This window comes from Rhagoletis zephyria, unplaced genomic scaffold (genome assembly GCF_001687245.7).
Source record: "Rhagoletis zephyria isolate East Lansing unplaced genomic scaffold, Rhagoletis_zephyria_1.1 Rzeph_scaffold_00032, whole genome shotgun sequence".
NCBI classification, from domain to species: Eukaryota; Metazoa; Arthropoda; class Insecta; order Diptera; family Tephritidae; genus Rhagoletis; species Rhagoletis zephyria.
The window spans coordinates 764,418-778,798 of record NW_016157116.1 but is presented as its reverse complement, the minus strand read 5'-3'; the positions used below and the strand labels follow the sequence as shown (position 1 = coordinate 778,798).

General features: G+C 32.7%; 1 protein-coding gene across 5 annotated transcripts in view; it reads right to left on the bottom strand.

Moving 5' to 3' along the window:
• PMCA (plasma membrane calcium-transporting ATPase 3) overlaps positions 1–14,381 on the bottom strand; it is a 669,337-nt gene that overhangs the window by 32,021 nt on the left and 622,935 nt on the right. For 2 of the 5 annotated variants that reach the window (XM_017617993.1, XM_017618001.1), the window contains one exon: positions 7,035–7,103. The exons of the other annotated variants lie outside the window; for them this stretch is intronic. In XM_017617993.1, coding sequence (XP_017473482.1) covers positions 7,035–7,103 — 69 coding nt within the window. The remainder of the gene's footprint in view (positions 1–7,034; positions 7,104–14,381) is intronic. 5 annotated transcript variants of the gene reach the window in all.

The window sequence follows — 14,381 nt, the reverse complement described above, 5'->3', positions numbered from 1 at the left end:
AATTTTTACTCGAGTTATCGTGTGCACAGACGGACGGACGGACGGACAGACAGTCACCGCTTAATCGATTTCTCTTTTCATTCTGATCATTTATGTATATATTTGTCTATATGTATCTATCTCGATTCGTTTTGCCTGTTACAAACAACCGTTATGTGAACAAAGTTATAATACCCTTGTGCACAAGTGCGCTCGGGTATAAAAACGTCGCTTACGTTATTTTGGCGGTTAGGGCTCGATATATATATATACATGTACGTATACCCTGTGGGGAAATTTGTAGTCGTCTACTACATTTGCCAACTTTTGGTCCACTCATAACGGCCAACTTTTATCTGGTTTAAAAAAAAATTAACTATAAACACTTTTTACTTTATAGCTATTATTTTATAAGTTAGTTTTTTTGATTTAAAAATATAAGTTTACATTATCGCCCGGGGCGGTACTAAATATGGGCCGGGCTCCCCTCTAACCCTAAAATTTTGTTTTAAATATTTAAACGAATTTCCTACGTTACCACTACATATGTACTTATTCAGTGGTTTTGAAAAATACCAAATATTTTCGTGGTATATGGAGAATGTCTTTTTCGTTATATAAAAACTACGTCTAAAGGGATAATTTGATCAGCTATACTGTTTGTACAAATCAAGTGAATGCGTGAAATAGCGTTTTTATTGTTTTAGTCAAATGCGTTTATTTAAGCTCAGATGGGCTGTATGCAAGAAACTCATCTTCTATTGATCTCTGATTTTCTCAAAAAGTTTCATGAACCATGGGAAAAACAATTACGATCACAACATCTAGACAACACGTGTTGACTTCGGAATCTTTCTATGTTTCACATTAGGCCAGATTGTTTTGACCAACACGGAAATGACTTTCGCACACTTGCATGTGTATCTAGACATGCGCTTTCGTATTTATTGGATATTATAAAAGCTATGTGAATATTAAATAATCAAATTTATCTACTTAACATAATTTTAAATTTTATACTTCCAACTAAATTTAACGAAAAATCCGACCCCTGGGAGAAACGCCAGCACCCTATAGTCGGGCGTGTACATATATGTATACAATCGACATGTATGTATATATGTAATATATACATATAATCATTCATCTAGAACCTTATCGAAAACATACCTGAAAATCGAAAAAGTTACTATTTTTGAAATCGGCACTTGCCACGATTTTGTACTTCACGTATTCTAACTCGATTGTTTTGTGAGCTATTTTATAATGCTGGAACATAACTTTACCAAGATAAATTCTCTGTAGTAATTCCCGATTTTTTGTATTATTATTTGAGGAAATAATAATAATAATATTATTATTTGAGGAATTGCCGAGCGTGCCGATGGTTGACTTTAGTGGCTTTATTAACATACCCTTTTCAGAGCACCATACCTCAGTGAGTTTTAAGGCTTCATCGTAGTCCACCACGTAGATGAGTATTAGAAATATCCTTTCTCGACAAGGCCTTGGATTTTTCTTCATACGAAATACTATCAAACACAGCTGAAATGTCAAGGAAGGCGCATAGAGCTATTTGGCTATACAGAAATCCCTTTAGAATTACCTGAGTTTAACAATAGGGGTATTCTCGAAATCTTGCAAAGCCCTTGCACGGTGCACGGATTGGACGACAAAAGCCAGTTTTCCTATGGGACAGCTTTGGAAACCGTGCGCCGTGCAAGGGCTTTGCAAGACTGCGAAAATACCCTCAATATATTACAGTAATAGTAGATTTCCTTGATTGATATGCATGTTGGCCTTGACAGAAAGCCTACACCTTGAAATAGGTAAATCTAAAAAAACAGGTAACCTTGGTGTTATTTAGCTTTATTTTCATTGTTGCAAACTATATCAAGCTGGTTTTGGATGTAATACGTAAGACGTATACCTTGACGCCTCAAACAAATGTTGATTCAATTTGTTGCATAACTTTTGAGTTATTGATGTTTTAATTAAAACAAAAAATATTAAAAAAATCAAGTGTATTTTTTGTTTAATATTTAATTGGTGAAAAATGAATGAATTAATTAGCTGGCGTATCCCAACGACATCGATATTATCGGTAAAAACCAAGGCTACGTCTGTTCTGCCTTCTCGGGATTAGATAGAGAAGCACAGCGAATGGGTCTGGTGGTGAACGAGGACAAAACGAACGAAAACTGTCATCACACAAACAGTCAGAGCATACGCGTCTTGGCACCCACGTCACTGTTGACAGTTACAAGTTTGAAAAAGTAGACGACTTCGTATATTTGGGTACCAGCATTAACACCAATAATATGGTCAGCCTTGAAATCCAACGGAGAATTACTCTTGCCAACAAGTGCTACTTTGGACTGAGTAGGCAATTGAGAAGTAAAGTCCTCTTTCGTCATACAAAGATCACACTCTATAAGTCACTCATCATGCCTGTGCTGGTGTACGGCGCAGAGGCATGACCAATGAAAACATCTGATGAAGCGGCTCTTGGAGTTTTCGTATTTTTGCTTTAAACTTTTGTTAGGTATAGACATAAGGCAAACTTGGCTGATCTTTTTTTCTTGAAGCAAAAATCAGTAAATTTTGCTTTTTATATTAGAGGCTTTTATCGGCAATTTTTAGGAATAGCTTTAGAATTTTCGGGTTCCACTTTCACCTTTTAACTTTCTTTTGCAAACATATTTTATACCAATTGAAGAAAAATTGCTTTTATTTTTGGCTACAAAAACAAGAACCAAAAATATTTGATTTCCCTTGATAAAGTAACATAAGTAAATAGTTTTTTTTTACCACGAAATTCCTAGATGAGCCTAAAGGAATAACTAAACATGTATTATATGAATTATTTAGTACGTATTAGAGCTCTCGATTTTGTTCGCACATTTTCAAACAGCCCGGGTATATGAGCAGCGAGTACTCGCACACTTGTTCAATGCTCATTACTCGAAAATTTTCGAGCATGAGCTCGAGCAATTCGAGTTTTTTCGAGTAATTTGAGCAATGTTTTTTTTTATTATATTGACATTTTTGGTAGCAACTTTTTAAATTTTTCAAATTATTGATATATCGAGCCCTAACCGCCAAAATAACGTAAGCGACATTTTTTTCGAAATTTTGTTTTTGATGCAGAAATTCATCTAGATGCTCTAGGAATATTTCTGCATCAAAAATAAAATTTTGAAAAAAATGTCGCTTACGTTATTATGGCGGTTAGGGCTCGATATAATGGAAAGATTGCTACATTGGTATTTAATAATATAATTTATTTAACATGAATTAGAAAGCAGCTGCTCACAAATACAATTTACAAATTTTCTTTTCTTTATGAAATTGTTCAAAAACTCGAAAATTTTGAACAAACATTTGAGCAGTTGAGCAATGAACGAGTTTCGAGCGAGTATCGAGCTACTCGCATCTAGAGCTCTAGTACGTATGTATGGATGTATATACATATATATATATATATATATATATATATATATATATATATATATATATNTATATATATATATATATATATATATATATATATATATATATGGTATGTATGTACATGCATTAATATGCATGCCTTCATGGAGAAACATGTACGAATGATAACTTTCAATAATACATATACATAGATTACACTTATAGTAGACATCACAATACACATTAAACAAAATGATATTAAATAACGATAAGACACAAGTAATATGTATGTAAATAAACGAAACAGAATTAAGGGATTCACAAGGTGTCGTAATGAGTCATACCGTCATAATATGAGAATTTTTAGGTGATTATATCAACAATTTTATTGAGCTTGAGCTAAACTAAACCAGAGATGCTCAACAAACTATATGAATTGATTTCGTTTTGTTGATGCGCAAAAATGACTTATTAAAATACCTTCGTTTCGTTTCAGAGCTAAATTAACAAAGCAAAACTCAATCGTTAACGTTGAAATGAATTAAATCACCAATCGTTAACATCGAAACAAAATTAATCAACGAAGAGTTGGTGTTGTATGCCATTGTCAGCTCACTATTAACAACTAGCACCTAAATGCATGCTACAACTCCAGCATTAACGATTGAAAATGTTTTCGTTAAAAACCAAAATAGAATTATTTTGTTAAATACCTAAGCGATAAAAAACTGAATCGTTTCAACAGAAACTATTGCTTTTTTTTTGGTAAATGCTAAAATTAACGTTACAATGCATCCTTGAGTTAAACATTCTGAAAATAAAATTATCAACAAAAACCAACAATCAGATAATCAAGTTTAAATAGCACTGGAATAGCTGCGTTTGATTGTAGTTGGCTTAACATTTGAAAGAGTGGAAAAAAGCAACAAGAATTTACAAGGCGAACTTAGCACAGTGCGTAGGCAACTGGTTAAGTTAGCTGGGATCGTTGGATCGAATCCCAATGAAAGAAGTCTGATGAGGAAATATGGTGATTTCCGAAATATATAGCTATCACTTTTACCATTTTTGTGATCGTTGGATCGAATCCCAATGAAAGAAGTCTGATGAGGAAATATGGTGATTTCCGAAATATATAGCTATCACTTTTACCATTTTTGTGATCGTTGGATCGAATCCCAATGAAAGAAGTCTGATGAGGAAATATGGTGATTTCCGAAATATATAGCTATCACTTTTACCATTTTTGTGATCGTTGGATCGAATCCCAATGAAAGAAGTCTGATGAGGAAATATGGTGATTTCCGAAATATATAGCTATCACTTTTACCATTTTTGTGATCGTTGGATTTTCGAAATAGCTATCACTTCTACCATTTTTTCAAATTATTGTTGATTTTCCAGAGTAGTTTTTTTCATTTAAAACGGCATCAAGCTCAATAAAAATGGTTGAATACAATTGTTATAAGGCCATAAAATAACAAAAGCAAATAACTTAAGGTCGAGCACACCTAAAAGATAAACATTCTAAAAATATAATTATTAACAAAATCCAACAAAACCAACATCCACATGATCAAATTTAAATAGCACTGGAATATCTGCGCTTGATTGTAGTTGGCTTAACAAATGAAAAAGTGAAAAAAGCAACAAGAATTTACAAGGCGAACTTAACATAGTGCGTAGGCAACTGGCTAAGTTAGCTGGGATCGTTGGATCGAATCCCAATGAAAGAAGTCTGATGAGGAAATATGGTGATTTCCGAAATATGTAGCTATCACTTTTACCATTTTTGTGATCGTTGGATCGAATCCCAATGAAAGAAGTCTGATGAGGAAATATGGTGATTTCCGAAATATGTAGCTATCACTTTTACCATTTTTGTGATCGTTGGATCGAATCCCAATGAAAGAAGTCTGATGAGGAAATATGGTGATTTCCGAAATATGTAGCTATCACTTTTACCATTTTTTTAAAGTATTGTTGCTTTTCCACAATAGTTTTTCATTGAAAACGGCCTCAAGCTCAATAAAAATTGTTGAATATAATTTTATAAGGCCATAAAATAACAAAAGCAAATAATTTTTAGGTTATTCACAAAAACCAGCCGTTTTTAAATATAACAACAACAGTGTGAGCAGGGAACGGATTTTATGGAAATTGCCGTTTTTTTTGCTAAAGAGATATGGCCTTATTCATAAAAATTAAAGTAGCTTTAAAAAGGTTTATAAACTGAAAAATGTATGAAAACATCATTTTATAAAGCTGTTTAAATCTACTTCTTTTTTATGAATAAAGCCAATAGAGTATATTCAAATAAGAATGTCCACGATTTAGCTTTCCCTGATTCCATATATACACATTTGATGTTGTCTTTTTTGCCTTTTTTTTAAATATTTGCCTTTTCTACCTTTCATTGTAAATGGCAAAGAAAAAATAGTTAAAAATTCAAAGTACAAATTAAGCTCTGTTCGCGTGCGCACTATCCAGTAAAATCCAGTACAAATTTTACTGTTTTTTTTTTCTGGATGGCGTTTTCGTACGCAAAAGCTTGCAAGAAACCAGCAAAAGAGAGAAAATTGAGAGAGCAAAAATGACAGCTGAACTTGCAAGTTTTACTGAAATTTTACTTAATGCAATTCACATTACCAAAATAATTGTTTGTGGTGCATTTAGAGTTGCAATTGACAAAATAAACCTATTTAAATATATAATAAGATGGGAAATACTATTTTTCTTAGAAAATTGCGTCGGAGAATAACAAATTAATCAGCTGCTTATAAAACTTGCAACGTCTTGCTGGTTTTGCGTTTTCGTACATTCTTGAATATTTCTCTCATTGGGAGTAAATATTGGCGTGCTCTCCGAAATTTGGTTACTAGCAAGTTACTGGATATTTTTTGCTGGAGAATACGAAAACACAACTATATATCATATAATTAAACTAGTTCATAGTTTTTCTCTTTTTACTTGTAAAATAAACATTTCTAGAATAAATGTATTTTTTTATTATTTTTTTAGAGCCTTCTTTTGCCTCTCTGCGGCCTATTTCTCTACTTTATTTTGATTTTTCTAGCCTATTTCTTTATTTTATTTTGCCTTTTTTATAGGTTCTTAGGTCCTAAAAATCCGTTCCCTGACAAACTGGAATAGGAAGAGAAACAAAAGTGGAAGGACAAACCGAAACGGAAAAAGAAAATGAAAGTGAACGGGGAACGGAAATGATAATGCAAAAGGAAAGTGAAACGGTAATGAAATCATTAATGCAAATGGAGCCGGCTAAGTGTTATGCAAAAGGTTACGGTCAATGCATCATCAGCAAAAAGGACTACATACAGTTAACAGGAGCGAACAAAAAAACAGCGTAAATGATTTATTTCAACAAAGTTTGCTTAAGCATTTTTTTTTATATGCAAACGAGCAAGCTTGAAAACTCAAATTCAAACTAATTGCCGCTGCTCCTTCTAAAGCACACCATAGTGCAAAGAAATAAAAAAATCAAAATACAAATATATTAAAAACAAAAAACATTTTGGTTTAAAAGTGGTTAAAAAGTACAGAACGGAAAAGCAATGAAAACAGTTAAGAATTTGGTTGTAGCAGAAGATAAGAGGAAATCTTACAGCTTGATCTGTGTTGCTCTTGCTGTATGGTACCGGAATCAAGCGCTCTTGCAATTCACCGCCTATGACCTTGAAATGGAAAAGAAAAATAAAAAGAAAAATATTTCGAGAAAGAAGTTCAATGAGGTTAAGAAACAGTTCAATTGCTGGTGTTGTTATAGTAAAAGCTCTCTTTATTAGTTTATTATTAACGGAGGTTTTAATTTTTTTATTTGGTTTAGTTGAAACTGAAGTTTTTAACAGTAACAATTATGGGGCAGCTGATTTCCGCTTTGGGCTCCATTAGTTTTTGATTTTTATTATACTTTTAGTTTTTATATTGTTGCATGTTACTGATTAAAATAAAAACTGAATGAAAAGAATAGATTACTTGTATTTATGTGGGTAACTGTATGTGAAGAATCAAAAACCTAAGAAAGCAAAATGATAACAATTTTAAAAATATGAAGAAAGCACTTTATAGTAGCGCTGAAATAAGGACTTGTGAAAACGAAAAGATAGGCGTGTCAGTATGCGCTTGTTTTGTTACTTAGTCGTGTTTTATGCATTTGTTTTTTCTACTCTTTTCTACGGCTTTAATCTGTCACGTGCTATTTACTGTACATGCGCCCAGTGTTTGTGCGTGTGTACACCACCCGTAAAATGCGTTCCACAATTTAAATTAAAATATATACATATAGTTTCAAAGCTAAAAAAAATTATATTTTCCTTGTTTTTAGTTTCAGATCGGTGAAATCGGCATATTACATACCTGTATATACATAATACATAGTGCCGATAAGATTGACATCCAGACCCTAAAAAAGTATATGGAACTCATGCCTGCATACTCGCTAGTCTAGCATTCTTCTGTGAAACTGACCATAGATCTTCGAAATTTTGTATTTCTCGTCTTAGACTATATAGGCGTAAATTACTTAGTTTTACACAAATTACTTCAATTGCTTTTATAAAGATACCAATTTTATATTAGCCTTGCAGCCTTATAACCTGCTGTTTTAATTTTTTTTTACATACCACCACAAAAGAATATTAGTAACAATACTCAGGTAAAAACTATTTTTATTCGCGCGACATCACTTTGACATTCAAATCGCAAACATTTGGTATATTGTGGTTTCGGTAAGCCACCTAACCAATGTTCACAGATACATTAGGGGAGCTCACGTTGAGTAGCATTTTAGGTGTATGGTTGCTACGCAGCAATCTAGCACCCATTTTGTTGAAAAGCAACAAAACATGTGCTAGATTGCTATGTAGCAACCTTACACCTGGTTTATGATATTTAACAATTTCTTAAGTCCTAGTTAAATTCAATGAAAAATGTAATAATTTTCAATCCTAACCAATACCTTTGTATTTCCTTGTATTTAATTAGTCTTCCTATATCCGACTCCAAGGCCTGGAATATAAAAAATGTTCTGTGACTTGGCAATAAATTTGTAATTGTATATTAGTACTAGATCGCCCTCACCCTCAGTTAAAAAACAGGAGGTTTAAAATTTGTTTAACCATCTTCAAAATATTTTCAAACAAAAACTTTTTTAAACTTCTCACTTGTCATACTTTTTCAATTAACTTATTCCCTGAACTCAATTTAAGATTTTAAACAGATGGAAACCTCTTACATGTAGTTTTGAAATGAAGCCCATTAAAAATCATTTCGATTGATACCCATATTGTAATAATTCATTTAAATTATTGAATAGTTTGAATTTAACCTTTTAAACAGTTGGCAACCTTTTTAAACCGCTTTCGTCTGACACTCATATTCAAAATCATTTCGATTCATACCAATCTTCTATAATCTACAATAATATATACTAGAGTGCCAGTTACTGTCGAAATTCGACAGTTTTTCTAGTATTAGAACCTTGGAGAGGTTTTCTAACTTAACTCGTAGCACAACTTACACGGTACAAATTAACTAACCGGAAAATCTGCTAAAACGTAACTAAATTTTTTTTTTATCTGAGAAGGTCTTTGGAGGACTTCGGCATGACTTGGAATTGACCCGATACATTCAAGTTTATCGATACATTTCAATGATTTGATACATATCGATAGTTCGATGAATTTCAACTTTCGATAACTCAAAAATGTAAAAACTTTGGATACCTTTATAAATTTTTACTTTTGACATCTCCACATTTTTCGAAAACTATCTAAACATTTTGATAACTCGTTACACTCTGTTAAGACGATTAAATTCAATAAGCAGTGATAAATCGATAAGCTTATATAACCTTGAAGCTTCGATAAATCGATACATTTTGAAAATTCCATAAACTTCGCTTCGTTGAACCAACCAATTTCAGTAGATCAATAATTATCGATAACTCTGTAAGTTGAAAGAACTCCATGCATTACGTCACCTCGATATATTTCGTTAAATCTATAAATAATGATCATTCAATAAATATCGATAACTTGATACATTTCTTTAACTTGACAAATTTCGTTAATCCCACACGTTTTTATAGCTCGATAACTATCCGTAAATTTGGACAACTAAGTTTCTGTGTCTATAAATTTCGACAACTCAGTAAACATTGATCAGTTTGAATAATTCGATACGTTGCAGTAACTTAATAAGCATGGATAAATTTCGATAATTATAAACTTCGATGATTCGATAAATTTCAGTAACCTTTATGGCTGAATTTATTTCGATTCCTATCGGAAAATTTCAACTCTGTTAACCTACTTCTTATGTATTTCTCATTGTCTCCATTTTCGCCTTTGTCTCAATTTTCGTCTTTATCTTCACTTTTGCCTTTTTTGTCTTCATCGTTATCACTTGTTTCTTCATCTTTCACATTTATCCTTATTTCAAAGTTTAATTCCAAATCCGAAGTAAAACAAAATGCGAAACAGCTTAAATTGAACAGGTTGCAAAAACAACCATACAAAAATATTGAAATTTTTCTAACGACGATTTTCAACCAATTTCGAAACTATAAAAACTCTCCTCATCTACGAAAATTACCTTTCCAACGCTGTTTTTGGTTTTGAAATCGGTAACTTTACCTTGGTTTTCATCTTTGTTTTTATCTTTAACATCTTTGCTTACATCCTTTTCTTTTTCTATTCACGTAGATGAGATGAAGTGCGATGACGTGATTTTATGTGATGTGATAGGATGTCATGTCATGTGTTGTTATATCCTCTGATTTGATGTCATATGATGTCATATCATGTGATGCCACGGTGACAGGTAATAAGGTAATTGGAAATAAGGTCAATTGACTTTATTTCCCACCCTGGTGCGACCAATGAGTATATCGAACTCTTGTGTGTTACAATTGGTCCAATGGATGTTATTTGTCAGTATTATTATCCGTTAAAGCTTCATTCCGAGACACCAGGGCTAAGTTATACAGGGATAAATCTCAAATCACCACCGATATATCAAACGCCAGAACCATTGCGCGCCTTCTACTGTAATATTTAATTTGGAAAAATTGAATTTAATTTATAAAAAGGTGGAAACCCTTGCGAAAGACTTAAATATTATTCCAAACTTTTAAACTAAAGGTTTCTTAACAATATTTCGTTAGACAACCATATTTTAATTCTTGAGATAGCTTGCGTAAAATTAATTTAAATTTGACTTTTCAAACAGGTGGGAACCTTTTTCGAAATATATTCGAACTATAGCTTTTTAAGCCTATTGACATCCATATAATTTTCAAATAAATAAATCCCTAAATTACAGTTGAATTTGATTTTTTAAAAGGTGGCAGCTCTCATCCATGAGTAGATAATGATTTTATATATCTCCATACCATCTCCAGTAATCGATCAAAAATATTTCCTGACAAATGCGGTATGAAATATTCCGTTTGTAAGGGAGGTGCCACGCTCCCTTGTCTAATCGAGATTAAATTGATCCTATATTTTAAGTTGGGCTAAATGACAGCAGTGTACAAAATTTCATGATGATCGCTTCAGTAGTTAAAGCGTGAAAACGTAGCAAACAAACAAACTCACTTTCGGATTTATAATTTTAGTAAGGAAGTAAGGATTCTCCATACTGGACGCTAAGTTCAAAATTTCTGAATAAATATTCTCCCAAAAATTAATAATATAAAAATTCGTGATCAGTAAAAAAATTTGAAAACAATGGATAAGTTTAATTCAAGACAAGTTTGAGAGCTGCGCTAATGTGGATGTTTAAAACATCGTCGAAGCTTACATCGAAGTATCGACAATTTCGCGATGTTAAAAATTATTATCGAATTTCATACCGATATTATCGAACAGCCATGCATTATTTGCATTCTACTTCCAACTGCTGGACAGTGACATGATAGATGTTCTAGCAGTGTTGCCAACAAGTGCATGGCATAACTGCTGTAATGAAAGTATCAAAGAAAAAACATTTGCAAAGACAATTTTTGTTAATATTATAACGCAAAAATATCAACTGATTAAGGGCATCATCTTTTGACAAAAGGTGGCATCTTTTGTCAGAAATAACATTTCCTGCAGAAGAAAAAACTCTTTCTGACGATGCGCTAGTTGAAGCAGTGGCTATTACTCTACGACTGAGTTTATGCAGCAGCGGCATTTCGCATTTGTGTACCTCCCACCAATTAATTATAACGAAGTCCGTATGAAAATTTACCTCAATATTTTCATATCGCCGTAGCTCTGAAGTAGCTGTATCAGTTCTGCTCACAAAGGTAGGTTGTTTAAGAAGACCTGAAAACAGCTCAAAGCTGTCTGAGGGTAGCAAAGGTGTATCCGCAATTTGAGGTTCCGTTGTACTGCCAGAAGTCTCAGTTAACGTTCTCATAATTTGTACACATTTCTCTTTTGTGTACCTTTGCTCAGATTCGGTAAAGTTCTTGAGCTCTTTAGCTGGCAGGTATAAAAAGCAAAATTTTGTGCAAATCTGTTAGTTTTCAACAGCAACTGTTTTTAAATAATAAAGCAACTTATTTTTCAAGTCCCTTATAAAGCCGATGTCTTCTGAGGTAACATTGCATTTCTTTTGTAGACTAATTATATAATGTACGTCAGGTGTATAACTAAATAATTTAGTAAAACTAATATATTTAAAAAAATATTTCATCAATATCCATTTTTTTCAAAATTGTCGTATTCTCTACTAATTGTTTGAAGTCAATGGGTGTCATTCGATTGCTCGACTTGCTTTTCATACCAGCATTTTTCACTCGCTTGACTTGATTTGGAAAGAGTATATCAATGCCATATTTGAAATCAAATGAGTACACTGCAGCTAGACATTGATTTCAAAACTAACTATGAATCTCCCTGTTTGTACGGTGTTTCTCACTAACCTTATAGAGTTCACAGCAATGAGTTCATACTGTTTACATGGAAGTGAGTAAACTCATGCTGTTGTCTGATAAATACCCATTCATGCTTACGAAGTAATACCGAAGTACTGCACATTAAAACTGGTATATCTGGAGATAAAACAATCGAATCGCAACAAACGAAATTGAATTTTAAGTAGAAATGAGCGAAAAAATTTGTTGTTTTATAATATAACTCCAAATATTGCGAAAAGCCGTGCTTTTACATCTAGAGGTTGGGATATCTCAAAATTCTGACGTGGTAGAGAAATTCTGCGGCCAGTTTTGGATTCAGCACCGAAAAATCTACAAAAACCGATGCACTCAGGTGGCAAAAAGAGATAAAATTTTTCGAACTGTGTAATCAATCAATAANTTATTTTTCAAGTCCCTTATAAAGCCGATGTCTTCTGAGGTAACATTGCATTTCTTTTGTAGACTAATTATATAATGTACGTCAGGTGTATAACTAAATAATTTAGTAAAACTAATATATTTAAAAAAATATTTCATCAATATCCATTTTTTTCAAAATTGTCGTATTCTCTACTAATTGTTTGAAGTCAATGGGTGTCATTCGATTGCTCGACTTGCTTTTCATACCAGCATTTTTCACTCGCTTGACTTGATTTGGAAAGAGTATATCAATGCCATATTTGAAATCAAATGAGTACACTGCAGCTAGACATTGATTTCAAAACTAACTATGAATCTCCCTGTTTGTACGGTGTTTCTCACTAACCTTATAGAGTTCACAGCAATGAGTTCATACTGTTTACATGGAAGTGAGTAAACTCATGCTGTTGTCTGATAAATACCCATTCATGCTTACGAAGTAATACCGAAGTACTGCACATTAAAACTGGTATATCTGGAGATAAAACAATCGAATCGCAACAAACGAAATTGAATTTTAAGTAGAAATGAGCGAAAAAATTTGTTGTTTTATAATATAACTCCAAATATTGCGAAAAGCCGTGCTTTTACATCTAGAGGTTGGGATATCTCAAAATTCTGACGTGGTAGAGAAATTCTGCGGCCAGTTTTGGATTCAGCACCGAAAAATCTACAAAAACCGATGCACTCAGGTGGCAAAAAGAGATAAAATTTTTCGAACTGTGTAATCAATCAATAATCAAGAAAATAAAGAAATAAATACTTAACTTATCTGCGTGCTAGCATTTTCAACGCGAGTACAATTTAACAAGAACGCAAGAACGTGGGTTTGCAACTTCATCTTTTTATCAATCATGGTTTGCATTTTAGTGCATTTAAATTTGTAGATTCTTGTAAATTCAGGAATTTTAGTTCAAAAAAAAGCACTAAAAAGGGCACTAGGCACTAAACCATTTTGTTTGGCGTTTTAATTTTCAAAAATCACTAAATCTAGTGCTTAAAGCACTAAGTTGGCAACTATGTGTTCTAGACTGCCTATAGAGTTACCTTCGTCATGTACCAAGTATTTTTTCACTATGTGCCAGTCCTAGCTCTAAAGCTTGGGATGATGCCAAAAAGTGTCCTGAAAGTATCCTATCTAGTATCTTTCAATCCAGCCTTGGAAGTTTTAAAAAAATATTGTTATGGTCCTAAAAAAGCGAAGCATACATGTAAGTTCTGCAAATCGCACGATCAGAAGTCTTTGCGATTTACAAAATTTATTTTGGAGATTTCTTAACGAAATTGAAAAAATTGGCAGAAAATGGATGGATATGACATAAGTGATGTATTTCTGGCGATGGGCATTTGAAAAATTTATTACTTTCATTACAAATATTCAAAAACCCATGGCATTGTTATGTCTCATTATTTCTTAGATAACTAAGGGAGCGATTATTGCCTTCCGTGTTTCTTAATGGTAAATTTACCTCAGGCCGCTCATTTAATTTAACTCCTTTCTGGCCTAGAAACTATTAAATAGAGACTTGCCTAATTGCCGATAACATAAGAGTAAGAGCCGCTGACAACTTAACTGCTTTAGCTACAGTATAGGTCTAGGACTGGAAATTCTGCAGTTATATGG